Source organism: Gymnoscopelus microlampas (assembly GCF_963454915.1).
Source record: "Gymnoscopelus microlampas genome assembly, chromosome: 15".
Lineage (NCBI taxonomy): Eukaryota > Metazoa > Chordata > Actinopteri > Myctophiformes > Myctophidae > Gymnoscopelus > Gymnoscopelus microlampas.
In genome coordinates this window covers 49332560-49351454 of record NC_139952.1, presented here as the reverse complement: position 1 = coordinate 49351454, position 18895 = coordinate 49332560, and the positions used below count along the sequence as shown (strand labels likewise).

Below are 18895 nucleotides of genomic sequence, written 5' to 3'. Positions count from 1 at the left end.
GTTAAAAACAAATGAATAATATCTGACGTTTTTCAGAAAACTTAGGTCAGGCTTAAATGTATGGAGGCATCCTACCAGTGTCCACGTTGCAGCATTAAAAAACCAACTCATCCCAAATTACTTAAACATCAACAAATCTACCATGAAAAGGAGAGTGGATTCTCAGTTGTGTGTGGTATAGAGAACTGTCCAAGACAATACTCTTCTGTGAAGGCTTTGCAACACCATATAAGGAGAAACCACAAGTGTCAAGTTCAAGAACCTGAATTCACCCCAGACTCTGATCCAGGAGCTGTTCCTGTTCCTCAAACTTCTGAAGCGACTACTTCCCAATACACAGCTGATGAAATTAGCTTTACAAGCTTTACAGACAATGTGAAAAAACAGCTGGCCTTATTTTCTTTGAAGCTGCAGGAGAAGAATGTTGTGCAGAGAAAAGTGCAAACATTTGTTGTGAATGAAGTTGAGTCACTTTTCAAATACTTTATTGAAAACTATAGGCACATTTTTGATAATTGTTTGCAGACCTTGAATATTGATATTTCAAGTCATGTTTCAAATATACTAGATGATACTTTGCTTGAACATTGCTTCAGTACAGTGGGCAGCACATATCAACTAGATAAATATTGTGTTGAGAAACTGGGCTTAATTGAACCTATTGAATATACTTTAGGTGTAGACTCTAATGGGAAAAAGGACACTTTCCAGTATATTCCATTGCTAGAAGTATTGAGTTTAGTCTGTAATGACCAAAGTACCCTGAGGCATATCTTTAGACCAGATATACCTGTTGCTGATGGCATAACTGATTTCAGTGATGGTAAAATCTACCAAGAAAATCAATTGTTCAACACTGGGGAGCCATGTTTACGAATTCAGTTGTACAATGATGAATTTCAAGTCCTTAACCCCTTAGGATCCAAGAGTCTTGTACATAAAATATCTGCTTTTTATTTTACTGTTGACAATCTTCCACCAAAGCACAGATCTGCTTTAAGGAATATTCATTTGTTGATACTTGTCAAACACAGACTGATAAAAACGTATCGCCTTGAGAAGATTTTAGAGCCACTTATCCATGATCTAGAAAAGTTGCAAGTAAACGGTTTAGAACTACTTTTTGAGGGAAACACCTATTACATCAAAGGTGGTCTAGCAACTGTCTCGGCAGACAACCTCTCAGCTCACGGACTTGCAGGTTTTAGTTCCTCATTCAATAGTGGTAGGATATGCAGATTTTGTATGTGTCACTATGATGACTTATCTAAGACACTGAGTGAGGAAGATTGTGTTCTCAGGACGAAGGAAAACCATGCATACCATTTGAGGTGTGTTGAAGAGAATCCAAATTCCAAATCAGTCTATGGAGTGAATGGCCCATGCCCATTCAATGTATTGACATATTTTGATACCACACAGGCATTCCCGCCTGATGTTATGCATGATTTCCTTGAAGGGACAGTACCACTGGTTTTGAAGTCTGTTTTGCAGGCCTTGCACAAGGAAAAAACTGTTGGCATCAAAGAGGTAAATGAGATTTTAAGGAGATTTTCTTTTGGCCAGAATGATTGCCCTTCCAAACCAGCTTTGATATCTGAGAAGGTTGCAGGTGATGGACTTATTTCTGGAAAAGCTGTGGAGAAGTGGACATTATTCAGAACTCTTCCTTTCCTAATTGGAAACAGGATTGAAGAGAGCAACAGGTTTTGGCAGCTCTACCTTCTTGTCAGAGAAATAGGGGACATTATTCTTGCACCAACCATTAGCACTCATTGGATCAGCCCTCTAGATGAACTGATTAGATTGTTTTTGACAGGTTTCAGCAAGCTGTTTCCTGGTGCTTTCATACCTAAGCTTCATTTCCTACTACATTACCCAAGGCTCATCCTCGAGTACGGCTCACCCCGGTCCCATTGGTGCATGAGGTTTGAGGCCAAACATTCCTATTTCAAGAACGTTGCCAAAGTCACCAACAACTTTGTAAACATTTGTCAAACTCTAGCAAAGAGAAATCAGCTTCGGCAGTGTTGGGAATGGCAGACCTCAAGTGTCATCAAAGATGGTGCACAGCCAGCAGTCAGTGAGTTATCACTCAGAGAACTTCCAGTGAGCTTACAGGATCATTTTCAGAACTTGGAGGTACCAGTTACTCTTGATGAGAAGCTCTGGAAGAGTAAACAGATTGTTCTGAACTCTGTGAAGTATGCAGCTGGAGACTTCTTCATTCTTGATCTTTTGCATGGAGAGCAGATACCACTGTTTGTGAGGATTACCCAAATTCTGCTTATAAGGTCAAATTGGGTTCTAGTTGGGAAGCTCTACGCAACAGTGGAGTTTAAAAGCCATCTACATGCATACCACATCAGCGAGACAGATGAGCTATTAGTGTTCAAGCCAGGAGATGAGGTGGACTATCATGCTTTGGATTCATACAATTTGGAGGGTAAAGACCTCATTACAGTGATCCATCGCCCTTTCAAGACAGTTGAATATTAGGTCAGGTAAGAATGGTAAATGGTTCATTTATATATATATATATATATATATAAGGTCAATTATGGTACCCTAATGTTTTTGTTCTATGTGTTTGTTTTGTTTGTTTTTTTACCACAGACAATGAGATAGATGGTCCTACTCTACTGAAGATCACTGAGAGAATGAGTGAGCGTCTATTTCCTAAAATGAAAGACCAAGTGAAATTCATGTCGGCTTTGGATAAGTTGAAACTGTAAGTCAATGACGAGTCTACATCTAATGTATTTCAGACTGTCTTTAAGACTCATAAGCTCATATTGGCTTGCTTGAGCTAAAGTTGCGCTATTTCTTTTTTCTTTTTTTCTTTTGTTTTCAGTGGAAATGAAGCCCTGGTTAACCAGCCAGCCCCGGCAGCTGAAGCAGTCCTACCAGTCCTACCAATGTTGAACTGTAGAGTTCGGTTCCCACCAGCAGTTCTCACTGCACTGGTCAACAAAGATCCAGCTCTACGATCACATGCCAAAAACAGACTTAAAAACATGCTTACTCAAGCACTGTTCGACCACTTGAGCCAAGAGGCCGGCATGTAAGTTGATATCGTCATCGCTATACCTAGAGAGTGTTCCTTAGTTGACGCAAGAACACGTTTCAGACTGGTTAAGAACAGAGGGGAAGTCAGATTTCTCACCTGTCACACGTTTTCTGTCCGATGTGCGTGTACATTCTGAATGTGACCATAGAAAACGTGTGTGCTCTCTCCCCCCTTTTGAGTACTGCTTTTGTCATACTGTCAGCTTGTACAGGCGTTTACAAATTAGTTAGAATTATTTAAAATGACAGATGTATCTCTCCATCTTATCGGTCTCCTTTACTTTTAACCTTACTTTATTTATTTAGACAGGTTCGTGAACACAAAGATCAGACATATTTCAAGCATACATACACGGGTCTCCATGTAAACCAGCCTGAGTTAGCTAAGGCTAATTTGTCTTTATTTTCCTCTCTTTATTTGTGTCTTTTTATAACTTGTAGGTATCCAGGACACATGCAATATGTGGAGCTCCTCAAATCGGTCCTGTTCAGCTTTCCTTATTTGAAGGAAGGTTATGGAACTGGATACGTAAGTTTTTTGTCTTTAACAATATTGGCATTGTTGGCAAGTAGGATTTTATTGTGTTATACTTAAAGCTGCACTATGTATCTTTCATTATGTATACAATAACATTGTGTCCAATCTGTATAGTAGAGTATGTTAATACTCAGGGGTACAAATAATGTAATATCTTGTCTTTGTGCTGTATTCAATTCTCCCTTTGTCAGCCGCCTGGTTGGTCCCTGACTGACCAACCAGCAGGCTCATTCTGCCTTGCTCCACCGTGGTTCCGCCTTAATCATGTTGAATTTGCTAAAACATCCTTTTTGGAGAAAATAAAACAAAAACATGCTAAGCCCGGTCACTACACTGCACCTGAGATGTTCCTTTTTACTGACCAAGTTTAAACAAGAATTGAATGCACAGAATATCAAATTATCATGTTTAAGTTTTGCAAGTGTCTAATTTTTTTATTTTTTTTAACTGGGGTTTGTTTGGGAATTCATCCTCTTCTTTTTTTTTATTATTTTTAGGATGCCCTGCATGAATCATTAAGAAATAAATTTAAGAAGGAAAGAAAGCCACTTGTAGCCACGGACGAGATAGAAAAAATGAGGCAGAAGTACTCGAACAGTGGCAGGAGGTCTATGGATGACCAGCCTACTGTGCTTGTGAAGAAGAAGAAGGCAAGTTAAAAGGAACCCTGGCTAACTTCACAAATATGACTTAAAACATCATAATTGCCCTCTATAACCAAACTGTAAAACTAAAAACACCTAACATATTGTATTTCTTTTATAAATAATGAATATTTCACACAATAGGAACCACTCCTGTCGCAAGTTGATGTCATATGTTGTTGCTCAGTACCTGTTTTGTGTGTATGCTTCAGGAAGCTGTTGCACTTGACGAGGGGGAGGATAAGCGCAGCATTACTCAGCATGTCACAGCCATGAAACTAGAATTTAAAAAAATGAGGCCCAATTTGGAGACCATTCGCCATAACCTCCAGAGAACACTGAAGTACAGAACCAACTACCTTCAAGAACACACTACTGCTGAGGTTTTAGATGAATTCCCCTGTCTCTCCATCCCCTTCACTGTGAGTTCATTATTTATTTGTGTTTTTATTTTTTCACCCTCAGAGTTTTAAGACAGCCATGTGCTTCTTCCATTTATTTATTTAAAAAATAAAAATGTTTTCTTTTGTGGCAGTTATGCAAGGGATAATGTATGGCTGGGAGGTCAATATCGTCTCATAACTTCCCGACAGCCTGAATGAACCACCGACCCTGAAGCAGAGGTGGTTATTCAGGCTGAAGGGACTTTATGAGACGATATTGACCACTCAGCCATACATTATCAAACAAGCAAACTTAAACATGGATTCTGTTCTATTGCAGCTGGTTCAAGAGGCATCAGCACTTCTCAAGGTCGACATTGACAAGCTGGTCATCAGAGAACTGAATAAGTTGTCGAGCCAGCTTGTGTCCATGGCCCCAGAAAGCAACCTGAAGACACTTTGCCTGCAGTCTGTCAGCAACAGCCAAACTGATCAAGAAAGAAAGGGTAAGCTACACAGCCTTTACATACTGTACTCAGAAGCTTATTGTCTCCGCCAGGAGACAATGTTTTGCACCCTGTCCGTGTGTGTGTCCGTCTGTTACCAGCTAATCTCTGGCGCCGTTGGCTCGATTGCCGCCAAACTGTGTATGCAAACTCCTTGGAGGCCAAATCAGAACCTCTGCCCACATTTTTCACATAGCCATTTTGTAGCATCACCATGAAACCATTCTGCAAAAAGTCATTTTTTCACAAACAGATTTTGGCCAAAATTCATGCAAATCGGTAGACAGTATCTCTACAGTTATGTGAAAAGAGATTGATTTTCCATATTCCATCATGATTGGCCTTTGAAGTTTGGAGGATTGCTCTGTTTTCAACAAAATGGTCCAAATCATGAGCAAACTGTGCAATCTTTCTCTAGAAATGCAACTTTTTGCGTTTTTAGCTATAACTCCACCGAAAAACGTTGTATGCGCACTCCCTAGAGGCTAAGGAAGACAAGTTTACAGGAGTGGTCTCTTTTTTTTAATGCCTCAAATCATGATCACAGCTTGCGATTTCTGTGTCATTTTGCACGCACATTCCCACTAAGTCCAAGGAAGAAATGCCACACTTTTCACATTAGCCTGCTATAGCGCCATCAGCAGGTTGGCCTTTGCTAAACACATTTTTTGAAACAAAATGCCGCAAATCATGCAAACGTTGTAGCAAACAGCCGTAGCTTTACATACGGTAAAAGTACAACCATATTATGTATATTGACATTTCTATCATTTGCAGGCCTGATGGTGTGCACTGCTGTCCTGCTCCTACCATCGGTGTTCAAGGAGAGTGCATCTCACCTGTGGGTGTTAAATAAGGTAAGTGTTCAGTTAAGTTGGAGGGGCAGGGGTGCAATTAAGAATAGATTTGTTTTGTCAAGGTTATATGAAGTAGGCACTTCATATAACCTACTGTTTTTATACTGCATTTTATGTGTGATATTTGTATATATGAAATAGTTATTTATACTGTGTGCAAAGTATTTCAGTGGAAATCAATTATGTCTTTGTGTTGCCTTTTTACAGCAATAAGAAGCTAGTAACAGAATAGGCCACTACACACTAAATATGAATGTATACTACACACTAAATCTGACTGTATTCTTTCAGGAGCCTCAGAACCCCACACCGACCATCACAATCAACAGCAGTGATGACCAGCCACTGAACGACAAAGCAGAGGTCACAGTGAAAATGGAAGGCCTGGTAATGATAACAGACAACGGCAATGTTGACATTTCATTGGCTCTCGGAGCTGTAGTCGCCATTTATCACATGTACAACTTGGAGTATCCGGCCCAGCTTAAGAAAACCTTCGCTTTCATTGAAGCTTACGTCCTGAAAGTGGAAAAAGTGAAGTTGCCTATTGCTGTACAGAAGGTTGCGAATGCACTTAAACTGTAAACCCTCCTAAATGTGTAAGTGCAACCCTATGCCCCCTCACACCAAAAATGACCTGTCTGTCTGTGCCTTCCTCTGAGAGTCTCTAGCTTCTATGTGTGTGTGTGGACAGGTTTGTACATTTAGCTTGTGTGTACATGGGTGTAGACCTACTGTGAATTTTGCGAGTGCATTTGAAGATGTTTTTCTTTTCTTGGACCAAGCCAACTGCTCCCCCCCCCCCCCCCCCCTAAAAAAAAAGCTGTCAAGTTCGACGAGGCTACACTGTGAGGCTACACTGGGAAAAGCTCCAGGGAAGGAAATCAATTTATTGGATTTTATTTATTTTATTATTATTATTTTTATAATTATATAATTATTATATTTATTTTATTATTTGTTTATTTTTATAATTATTTGTATTATTATTATTTATTTAATTTATTAGGAAGGAAATCAATTTATTGTGTTTTTATTTGTATTTATTTTTCTAAAAATGTTCAATATGGAGATACAGTATGTGGGCTTATTTATTAAATTCAAATGATAAAATCTTGTGTCCATCTTTTCCAGTAAATCTAATATATTTTAATGTGTAATGAAACATTTATTATCCAAAGAACCTTTTTTTTCTGAAGAACCATTATAAAACGGTTCTTTATTGAACCAATTGGATCCTCAAAGAACCACTTTAGAAAAGGTTCTTCAGAGAACCATTTTTTTACATGGTTCTTTGAGGAACCAGAAACGGTTCCTCAAGGAACCATTTTTTGATGGTTCTTTAATGCACCTTTAATGGTTCCTTATTGAACCATTCGAATAAATGGTTCTTTAAAGAACCTTAGTGTAAAAGGTTCTTTCTGGAACCAAAAATGGTTCTTCTATGGAATCACTCTGAAGAACCATTTTTGGTTCCAGATCGAACCGTTATTTTTCTGTGTGTACAGTGAAATCCTTATTTGATCAATTCCATCGCCGTTTTGGTCATGTCATTACACGGCCCAAACATTTTCATAACATTCTGCAAACTTTACAAAATGTTCAAGAATTGCTGATCTACAAGCTCACAAGGCGACTTACTGTGAGCTTTTAGATCGGCTATATGTTTGCCATGTGACACCGTTGTACCAATGGAGTATAGTATAGAGCCTTACTGCTTACAGTCTCTGTATAAATTAACTTTCAGGTTTTTATTGTGTGTTTCTATCAAGCGATTGGTGAAGCAATGTGTTTTGGAGAGTTAGATATCGGGCTTACCGGGTTCAAGTGTTTTCATGGCATGCCGCCCCCCCATTTGGCTACGGTCCCCCATATCACTGATTCTGTACTACAGACCCTGATGAAAAGACATGACATAGTTTAGATATAATTGTACAATAGGAATAGATCCATAACAGTGAAACATATTGCTTTAGAATATAGTCACTCATACGTGAGACAGGGTTTAATAAACGTCTTACATCAGACAGATAGAAATAAATGCAATTTCCCATAGAAAAGGGCTGTCATTCACTGCTGCCGTTTCCCCCTTTTCTCCTGTGTACATAATGGTGTTTTGTATTTGTTGATAACATGTATTATTAATTGAATACATAGGACCACAATGGAAACGAGTCCCCAGGACTTTTTTTCTTTCTTTTAGCCATAATGTTCTGACTGTACCTCGTGCTGTTTTACATTTCTGACTAATACGTCATCAATCAAAGTCACTTGATGGATGTATCTATGACTTATGATGACTCCTCATTTAGGCAAGGTTTCAGGTTGTCCCGATCGGACCGATTAGAAAATTAAAATGAAATATTCCCAAAAAATATAAAACGCGGAAACATCGGAACGTGCGTGTCCTCGGACTCCACTTTGAAAAACCCACTGAAGATAGGATACGATACTCCGTTTGGGGGGAAAAAACTCACACATTAGAACATTCAGTTGGTAAAACTTAACAGCATTATTTTTATTATGTACATCTCTGGGCCCACCTTCCTTCCCCCAATAAATAAAATCTGGTGATACAGCGGATGAATACTTTATGTTCAGTAATATTTAGTTCAGTTTTACAGCTTCTGTACAGGATTCTGCTGATTTCAGGAGGAGGAGGGGGGGGGATTAATTCACATCTACATCATCATTATCATCAGCAACATCATTTTATCTTTATGTTCCAATGAAACCGAGAGAGAGAGAGAGAGAGAGAGAGAGAGAGAGAGAGAGAGAGAGAGAGAGAGAGAGAGAGAGAGAACGAGTATTTAAATGGGAGAGAGAGAGTGAGAGAGACGGAGGAGGGGAAGGGAGAAGAAAACACACGCACGTTGGCATCATGTATGTTATTGGCATGTACAGGATCAACTATGTACAGATACAAACCAGTCATACAAATTAGGCTCTAAGATATAGAATTCAATACATTACATTTTATATAGTTAAGTGACAAATGAGCAAATTTTAAGCCCCGCCCGCTCCCAAAACTCTCACCATTTAATCAATCAATCAATCAATCAATCAATCAATCAAATCGATTAATTAAACCAACCGCTAAATTCAAATCTGGCCTTGAATTTCCTGGCAATCGTGGCTCTGCACCGCAACAAGTGATTTCTTTGGCTATTCAAAAATAGCAGATATACAAGCTATGCGCTATGAGCTTGTAGATCTGCTATTTTTGAAAAAAAAGAAATGAATGGTGGCTCTATGCACTGCAGTGGGGGGGGGTGCGTATGATGACAGCTGTGAGACTGAGCCGCATGGCTGCCATCCGAACGCGTTAACACGATTTCCTCTCTTGAATAAAACATGCCCGAGGGAGAACGACGACGACTCCATCCCACACAGTCTAGTCGCTAAGCAGGTACAGCGAGAACCAGGAGACCATGTGGAGCTTCTGAGGGTAAAGACAGTAATCCACATCATCATCATCATCATCATCATCATCCCTCACCTCCTCTCAGTTCTCTGCAGGTGACAGTAATATGGTTGAAGGTTCGTTAATAAAAATGTTGTGTAGGTCATCGCTTTAGGAGGCGAGCTGCTGTAGCACACGAAGCACAGTGGCGGGGGGGTGGGGGGTCCATTGAATCCTTTGTTGTCCAGTGAATTAACATGTAACGTATGTCGACTAGAGCATTGGTTCTCAAAGTGGGGTCCGGGGGGACCCCCAGGGGTACTTGAGGGAGTTCCAGGGGGTCCCCAGCTAAATGATAGATTAGGCACCAAGTGGACCCTTATTGGTCTGTAACTCTGAGAGCGTACAAATGGAACCAAATGGACCCTAACGGGTCCATTTGTACGGGTTCCATTTGTACACTCTCAGAGTTAAATTGACATAGATTTTACAATATAAATTGCGGTCCAAGTGATAGAAATGCCATTCAATGGGGGTCTGTAGCCCTAATGCATGTCAAACTGGGGGTCCTTGAAATTCAAATGGTTGAGAATCACTGCTAGAGCCGTAAAAAAAAAACTCTTATGGGGGTCCCTGGCATATCTTTTGAAATGGGGGTCCGCGGGCTAATAAGTGTCAATTTGAGGGTCCTTGACATGAAAAAGTTTGAGAACCACTGGACTAGAGTGACGTGTACTGCTCTGTATGTAAAAAATACAGTAAAACATCTACTTTACTGTAAAATACAGTAAGGCATCTACTTTACTGTAAAATACAGTAAGACATCTACTTTACTGTAGAATACAGTAAGGCATCTACTTTACTGTAAAATACAGTAAAAGGAGAACAGAGGAAGAGAGCTAAATGCAGACTGAATTAGATTAGTGATATTTAGTCCAAATGGCCCTAAATATGACCTCTGGTATTTCTGTAGGCGGGCAGGTATCAGTGAAATAAAAACATGATTCAGTACTAAAACACTCATTATACCATCATGATTTGTAACAGTAAAATCTAAACAAAACGGTATACCCAGATGGTATTAATTATGATAATCATATTTTTTATATTCCTACTCTTCCTTCACTGGACTGTACCGTCTTTCAAAGACATGAACAATCAATTCATTTCAGATGTCTGATGCTCTGGCATGGACACGTTTTTAGGGACAGTATAGCTAACTTTATCGTCACTGACGGGCAGAAACCCTTTATCTCCATATTACAACTTTTTATGCTTTGTTTTTCTCCGTAAATGAATGTCCTACTTTGTCCGACGATAATGTCACGCAAAAGTTGCGAAAAATAGCTCGAAGGCTTGTAGATCTGCTGTGACTAAATACCTACTACACTGGATCCACTGGAACACGTGGTTATTTTCTCTAATTTCCTGAAAAGTAAGGGTATTTCCACCTGACAGCCACGATACATATGTTTTTTTTTTTGCCGGGGACGCAGCATACTCTCACTCCCAAAACGTACTGTACTGACTTCATGGGACAAATCTGACCAAATGGCAAACGTTTGACACAACGTGGGTCTCCTTCCGTTGAAAAATCTGTTAAACCGACGGAGGAGCGCCGTCTGAAGCGGACTGGAGCCACGAGAGGCAACGCAGAGCGAGTCGCCGTGCCCAGCGCTGCCAAGTCCGCTTCAGCCGACTCAGCGCAGTTTGAGTAAATGTCCCGATAGGGACAGAATCGTACATCATTGCCCCGACTAGTCAACATGTGACGTTGCGGGTAGCCTACCCCCCAAAGACGTCAAACGTCTGCCGTTTGGTAAAAATCCGACCCAAGTTGTCACTCCTTTGCCGTCTTGGGAGTGAGAATGCGTTGGGGGGGGGGTGGGGTGGGACGGGACCCCCCAGTCTGTGCTTCATGTGTCCATGTGATCCAAGAGGAGCGAGCGGGAGCGGGGAGGGTGGGGCGGTGGGAGTCAGCCGGAGGGGAAGTAGGGAGTGTCACTGTGGTAGTTGTAGTCTGGGCAGACCTTCTGCACCAGCTTGTAGTCGGTGCTGTAGAAGGAGATGAAGATGCAGATGACCTTGAAGGGCTTGGAGCAGAGCCAGGAGACGTGGCTCTGCGTCTGCTCCTGGTAGCACACCTTGGACGGGTCGAAGTTGCAGAGCGTGTTCCTGGCGCCCTTCTCCACCTTCTCGTACTCGATGCGGCAGTTGAAGGACTTGGAGTCCTTGGCGTCGATGACGGACTGCTGCGCCGCCACGTCGAACTCCACGATCTTGGTGGGCGGCACCAGGCTGACGGACACGTTGCCCTGGCCCGTGGAGTTGTGGCGGAAGTAGACGCTGAACGTGCCGTTGCCGTGGTCCACGATCTTGCCGGTGATCAGCAGGTTGAGCTTGACCGTCTTGATGTTGGAGTGGAAGTCGCCCCAGCCGAACATCTTCTTGAACTTGCCCGTCTTGACCATGGGCCGCCGCTTGGCGCGCGGCCGCGAGTCCTGCAGGTCCGTGGAGTTCCTCAGCCAGTCCCACAGGTCCTGCTCGGAGTAGGGCTCCGGGGTGTCGTAGCGCAGGTCCAGGGCCGTGCTGTTCTCCTTGCCGTGCAGAGTCTGTGAGAGCAGCCTAGAGATGGACATGTCCTTGCTGCCCTCCGTCCATATGTGCTTCAACGTGGACTTGGGGCTCCCCGACTTCAGCAGGTCCGACTTGGAGGCTCGAGCACTGGATACCTGGAGCAGAGAGAGAGAGAGAGAGAGAGAGAGAGAGAGAGAGAGAGAGAGAGAGAGAGAGAGAGAGAGAGAGAGAGAAGAAAACAGGTTCACTTAAAACTTAGTTTGTATTATAAACCTTTTTTACCCAATTTAGTCATTATGTGTTGTGTGTTGTGTGTTGTGTGTTGTGTGTTGTGTGTTGTGTGTTGTGTGTTGTGTTGCGCGTTGCATTATGTGTTGTGTGTTGTGTGTTGTGTGTTGCATTGTGTGTTGTGCGTTGCATTGTGTGTTGTGTATTGTACGTTGTGCGTTGCATTTTGTGTTGTGCGTTGCATTGTGTGTTGTGCGTTGTGCGTTGTGCGTTGTGCGTTGTGTGTTGTGTGTTGTCCGTTGCATTGTGTGTTGTGCGTTGCATTGTGTGTTGTGCATTGCATTTTGTGTTGTGCGTTGTGTGTTGTGCGTTGTGCGTTGTGCGTTGTGTGTTGTGTGTTGTGTGTTGTGTCCGTTGTGTGTTGTGTGTTGTGCGTTGTGTGTTGCATTGTGTGTTGTGTGTTGTGCGTTGTTGCGTTGCACATTCTATTTCCCATGAATGTTGGTGTTCCCTCCAGAACAGGCAGTCAGGGTTGAAGTGGGTAAGTGATTTAAGTGATTAAAGTGATTTAAGTGATTTAAGTGATTTCATATGTGTTGCAGTCAGGTCTCATTATAAGAGCCACACACAGCGGGAAATAATCCGGAGATGCCTTCAATATTAGATCAGGCGATGCTCCGCCAGATTATTACTTTATCTAGTATCATATTCAGGAAGTATTGACTTCACACTCAGGCATACCGGCTTCCACAAAATAGACCAATCAAAATGTATTCCCGGGGGGTCCAGATAATCAATCTCGCTGCAAGCTTCAATTTCAGACCATGATAGCAGACAAATCCCATTTGGGAATTATGGAGAGGCGAGGCGCGAGAGAGAGAGAGAGAGAGAGAGAGAGAGGAAAAAAGAATATAGCAATCAAAAAGAAAAAAACATATTGTTCACATCTCGTCCTGCTGTCAAATAGAAGGACTGGGCCGTCCGTCCAAACCCCCCCACCCCTTTCTATCCCTCCCTCCCTCCCTCGCGCGCACGCACGCACGCACGCACGCACGCACACACACACACACACACACACACACACACACACACACACACACACACACACACACACACACACACACACACACACACACACACACACACACACACACACACACACACACACACACACACACACAGATGAAAGGTAGCAGTGGCTATTCAGTGAGTAAAGAGCAGACGATTAACTAAAGAGTTCTCCTTGAATTGATGATTGATGAACCCCGGGGGTTTTTTCTTCACTATTTAGAGTGGATATGAGGAGGAATTAGGTTCATACAGGGCTGTGACACTGACGGGCTGCTCTCTACTGTACTGCCCCCCCCCCCCCCCCTGACAGCACATCCGTCTTGCTGAGGTTTTTTTCTTTTTTTTTGCATTTTGTGGGCCGGCGCGGCGGATCGATACTCGTTGGAGAATAAGGTTTCTCTATAACCAATCAAGTCGGCCCTTCAGGTCGGACTGGATGGGCTCCCAGTAGAGGAAGGGAGGGCATCTGGCCAGGTTTTAAACATGCTGTTTCTGGGGGTGGAATTAATGTCTGGCACTGGGGATGCAGGAGGAAATGAATCGATGTGTCGAGTCGGGGGGCTGTTTTTGAATTGTAGATTTACGGGTACGCTAAATAACAGATTGTTTTTATTGTTGGGGGGCACGGGGTGCAGAAAACAAGACAAACAACAAAAAGACTAACAGAATAACTGAGGGGGGGCATGAAAAATGGGCCCTAAAATCGTAACCGCACCGGGGCTGTTAGTGATTACGTGGTCAACGCACTATGCTGTCAGCTATACAGTCAGTGGTGGAAAAAGTACTCAAATGCTTTAGTTAAGTAAAAGTATCAATACTGCAATGTAGAAGTACTCAGTTACAAGTCCAGAATTCAAAATGTACTTGAGTAAAAGTACAAAAGTATTGGCATCAAAATGTACTTAAAGTACCAAAAGTAGAAAGTACTCATTACGCAGAATGTCCCATTTAGAGTTATCAAATGTATACAAATCTTTTGAAAATAGCCGATCTACAAGCTCACAATGCGTCGCATCGCGACGCATTGTGAACTTGTAGATCGGCTATTTTCAAATGGCCGAAATATATATAGGGCTGAAGTTGTTAATGTATGTTTTGTAATAATAATCTAAATCTACAAAATAACTAACTAAAGTTTTCAATAATTGCAGTGGAGTAAAAATACAATATTTGGATCCAAGATGTAGTGGAGTAGAAGTAAAAGTATTGGAAAATTGGAATTACTCAAGTAAAGTACAAATAACTGGCTACAGTAGCCTGCAGTTATCATGACCGCTTTGAACTTCTTTTTGATCCCTTGGGTCCAGAGGAAGAAGCAAAAGGTTTAAATGATCACATCATCATATGAGCCATGAATAATCCGTCAATTATCACGTGTGATCTAATTGAAATTCAATCACAAAGTGCCACGTTATTTTCGAGGTGCCTTTTGGTTCAAATTTGCATAAACAAACGTTTAACCCGAATAAATAATGCCTCTGTAAAATAACTATCAAATCAAAACGGGAAAAGGATTTATTTTTAAAAATTTCACATCAGAACAAATAGCGTCTGATTGCCCCGGCGTGGGCTGTGCGCTTTGAGCAGAGAATCTGTTCTTTCCCTGGGAGAACGCTTCTCCTCGCTGCATTAAACCATTTAGACCGGGAACGCATCTGTGTGTCATTTTCAGATTTAATTGGCTATTCAAAAATATTTTTGAAAAATCATCAAAATGTGTGCAAATCTTATATATATTTTTTTGTTTTCTAAAATTTTATGTCACGATTTTGTAACCCATTTTTTTTCCACCCAGAGACAATTGTCTAAGTAATCCTGGGCGCTACACTCCCTCTGCCAGTCTAGGGAGACCCTAGAGCAGAGCTCATGCCTCCTTATATATATATATATATACATTTTAAGGCACACATTTGTAACCAAATCTTTGCTGTTGGGGATTCTACAAATCATTCTACAAAAAACACAGCTTTTTGAAAAACCTATGTTTCTATATCAGTGTTTCTCAAACTATTTCATGTCAAGGACCCCCAAAATTATATGTATTTGGCCGCGGACCCCCATCTCAAAATAAGTTCTTCCAGGTACCCCCCAGAAGCAAACATTTGAGTTACAAATGTTCCCTTCAAAGAAACGTATTCAAATATTTGCACAAATGTTCCAGATTTTGCCGCGCTATGAGCTTGTAGATCTGCTATTTTTGAATAGCCCAAAGAAATCTTAAAATGACACGGATGCGTTTCCCGGCCTGAATGCGTTAAGGCATGAGCAATGTCAAGAGATAAGGAATGAAGTGAGAATGACTGAAGTTTAACAGCCCACTCACACGGCCCTGAAGAGCCTCTCGGGAAATCTAGCGTGGCGGCTGCGGGGTTAAACTCAGAGAGCACTTATTCGCCGGAGTAAAAGGCACACTTAGCAATCATTGCTTTTTCAAACAGGTGGCAAAGGACTTCTTTCAAAAGCACAATCATGCACATCGAGAACATATAACCGTATGAGTGAGTGGATTGGATAAGGACTGCGCCGCCGTCGTTTTGATGGATTTAAAATAGTCGTGTTATAACGTACAGCGTGTCATGTAGATTATTATGGTGTGTGTGTGTGGACTCTGACTGACAGAACGCACTATATTCTTTATTTATAGTTTTTTTAAGGCTGCATCTAACAATAACGTTCATCACCTTTTGATAATAATAGATATATGTTGATTTATTTGTGTACTAGTTGATTGATTAGGCGTACAGTATAATCAATAATAATAACAATTATTCAAGCATGCCACAAAGTGACAGAAGGAGGTGATAAAGTGTAAATGAAGATGAATATTCACACGTTGTAAATGTGTAAAATGTACACAATGCATCACTACATTGATACATTTATATCCAACACTTCATTTGATTGCCCACATGTTCTGATTCATTGATTGAATAATAATGCATTCATTTAGCCTAATTGTTTCACCACGTTAGATCCTCAAATAAACACAATTGATTCAGTGGAAAGTGTTATTTTTATAGTCAGTTGTATGAGAAAGAATAAACGCAATGTTCTGCTACCTTAAAGAGGTTGGACTACACAACAACTTTATTTAACTGCCGAAGCATGTACACAATGCAACACACGCAAACACACACACACACACGCACACGCACACACACACACACACACACACACACACACACACACACACACACACACACACACACACACACACACACACACACACACACACACACAGTTCAGTCTACACACAGTGAAATCCTCAGCTATAACGTATCCATTAGTAAAACTGTAACCGTCAAGTTCTCTGTACAGTTATATCGATGTTGTCAGGCAGAAACCTTGTATCTGCATATTCAGCATAAATGAATGCCCTACTTTAATTCACATATGTCACATATATTTTTTGCGTGTGTGCGCGCGTGCGCGTGCATGCGTGGGGGGAGGGGGGGGGGCTGGGTTCTAAATATTTAACCAATGAAAAGCATCAACAAGAGCTTGTGACTAAGTAATACATAATAGACACACAGATTCTATTTTAGTTCATTTCCTAAAACGTACCAGTTGTGGACGTACAAGGTTTTTACCAGACAGTGACGATACAGTAGCTGTTAAACAATGAATGTCTTCATAGCACTGCTACACTGTGTGCGTGCGTGCGTGCGTGCGTGCGTGCGTGTGTGTGGCAGAGTAGTCTATGTTTAGCCTGCTCTCTGTGTTGTTCAGTGTGTGGCCTCCGTGCAACACACACACACACACACACACACACACACACACACACACACACACACACACACACACACACACAGTGTGTTAGCTGGAAGCTGCGGCGTGGGGCCAGCTGCGGCAGCCCTCGCTGCACACCTGAGGGATCGAACGCTGCATCTGGTAAACATGGCCGGTGAGCCGCGGCGTCGGCGCCGCTATCCGTCCAACACCAGGCCTCACACACACCTGACTGCAGGCCAGACACACACACACACACACACACACACACACACACACACACACACACACACACACACACACACACACACACACACACACACACACACACACACACACACACACACACACACCTGACTGCGGGCCAGACTCAGGCAGCTGGTCGCCCCGAGGCCCCGCTAGAGGCGGGGGGATCAGTAGAGTGTTGAGACCAGACACAACACACAACGCACACTGCAGTCGGCACACACACACACACACACACACACACACACACACACACACACACACACACACACACACACACACACACACACACGCGCGCACACGCACATTTCTCTCGCAAAATATGGTAACACTGTTCGAAGCATTTCCTTGGACGTTCACAGCACGGTGAGAAAACGCATTACAGTCTTGATGATGACGAAACTATGTGTACATGTAGACCTACTCTATAGGCCTACAGTAATGTAGACCTACTCTATAGGCCTACAGTAATGTAGACCTACTCTATAGACCTACGGTAATGTAGACCTACTCTATAGACCTACAGTAATGTAGACCTACTCTATAGGCCTACAGTAATGTAGACCTACTCTATAGGCCTACGGTAATGTAGACCTACTCTATAGGCCTACGGTAATGTAGACCTACTCTATAGGCCTACGGTAATGTAGACCTACTCTATAGACCTACGGTAATGTAGACCTACTCTATAGGCCTACGGTAATGTAGACCTACTCTATAGGCCTACGGTAATGTAGACCTACTCTATAGGCCTACGGTAATGTAGACCTACTCTATAGGCCTACGGTAATGTAGACCTACTCTATAGGCCTACGGTAATGTAGACCTACTCTATAGGCCTACGGTAATGTAGACCTACTCTATAGGCCTACGGTAATGTAGACCTACTCTATAGGCCTACTGTAATGTAGACCTACTCTATAGGCCTACGGTAATGTAGACCTACTCTATAGACCTACGGTAATGTAGACCTACTCTATAGGCCTACGGTAATGTAGACCTACTCTATAGGCCTACGGTAATGTAGACCTACTCTATAGACCTACGGTAATGTAGACCTACTCTATAGGCCTACAGTAATGTAGACCTACTCTATAGGCCTACAGTAATGTAGACCTACTCTATAGGCCTACAGTAATGTAGACCTACTCTATAGGCCTACAGTAATGTAGACCTATTCTATAGACCTACAGTAATGTAGACCTACTCTATAGACCTACAGTAATGTAGACCTACTCTATAGGCCTACAGTAATGTAGACCTACTCTATAGACCTACAGTAATGTAGACCTATTCTATAGACCTACAGTAATGTAGACCTATTCTATAGACCTACAGTAATGTAGACCTATTCTATAGACCTACAGTAATGTAGACCTACTCTATAGGCCTACAGTAATGTAGACCTACTCTATAGACCTACAGTAATGTAGACCTACTCTATAGGCCTACAGTAATGTAGACCTACTCTATAGACCTACAGTAATGTAGACCTACTCTATAGGCCTACAGTAATGTAGACCTACTCTATAGACCTACAGTAATGTAGACCTACTCTATAGACCTACAGTAATGTAGACCTACTCTATAGACCTACAGTAATGTAGACCTACTCTATAGGCCCACGGTAACGTAGACCTACTC

General features: G+C 42.0%; 1 protein-coding gene across 1 annotated transcript in view; it reads right to left on the bottom strand.

Annotated features, from left to right (window-relative positions):
- Window positions 1-11376: 11376 nt before the first annotated feature.
- Window positions 11377-18895, bottom strand: part of LOC311062419 (neurexophilin-1) — a gene marked incomplete at both ends in the record, with an annotated part of 70357 nt that continues 62838 nt past the window's right edge. The window contains one exon of the mRNA XM_084081444.1: window positions 11377-12132. Within this exon, the coding sequence (XP_083937570.1) occupies window positions 11377-12132 (756 nt within the window). The remainder of the gene's footprint in view (window positions 12133-18895) is intronic.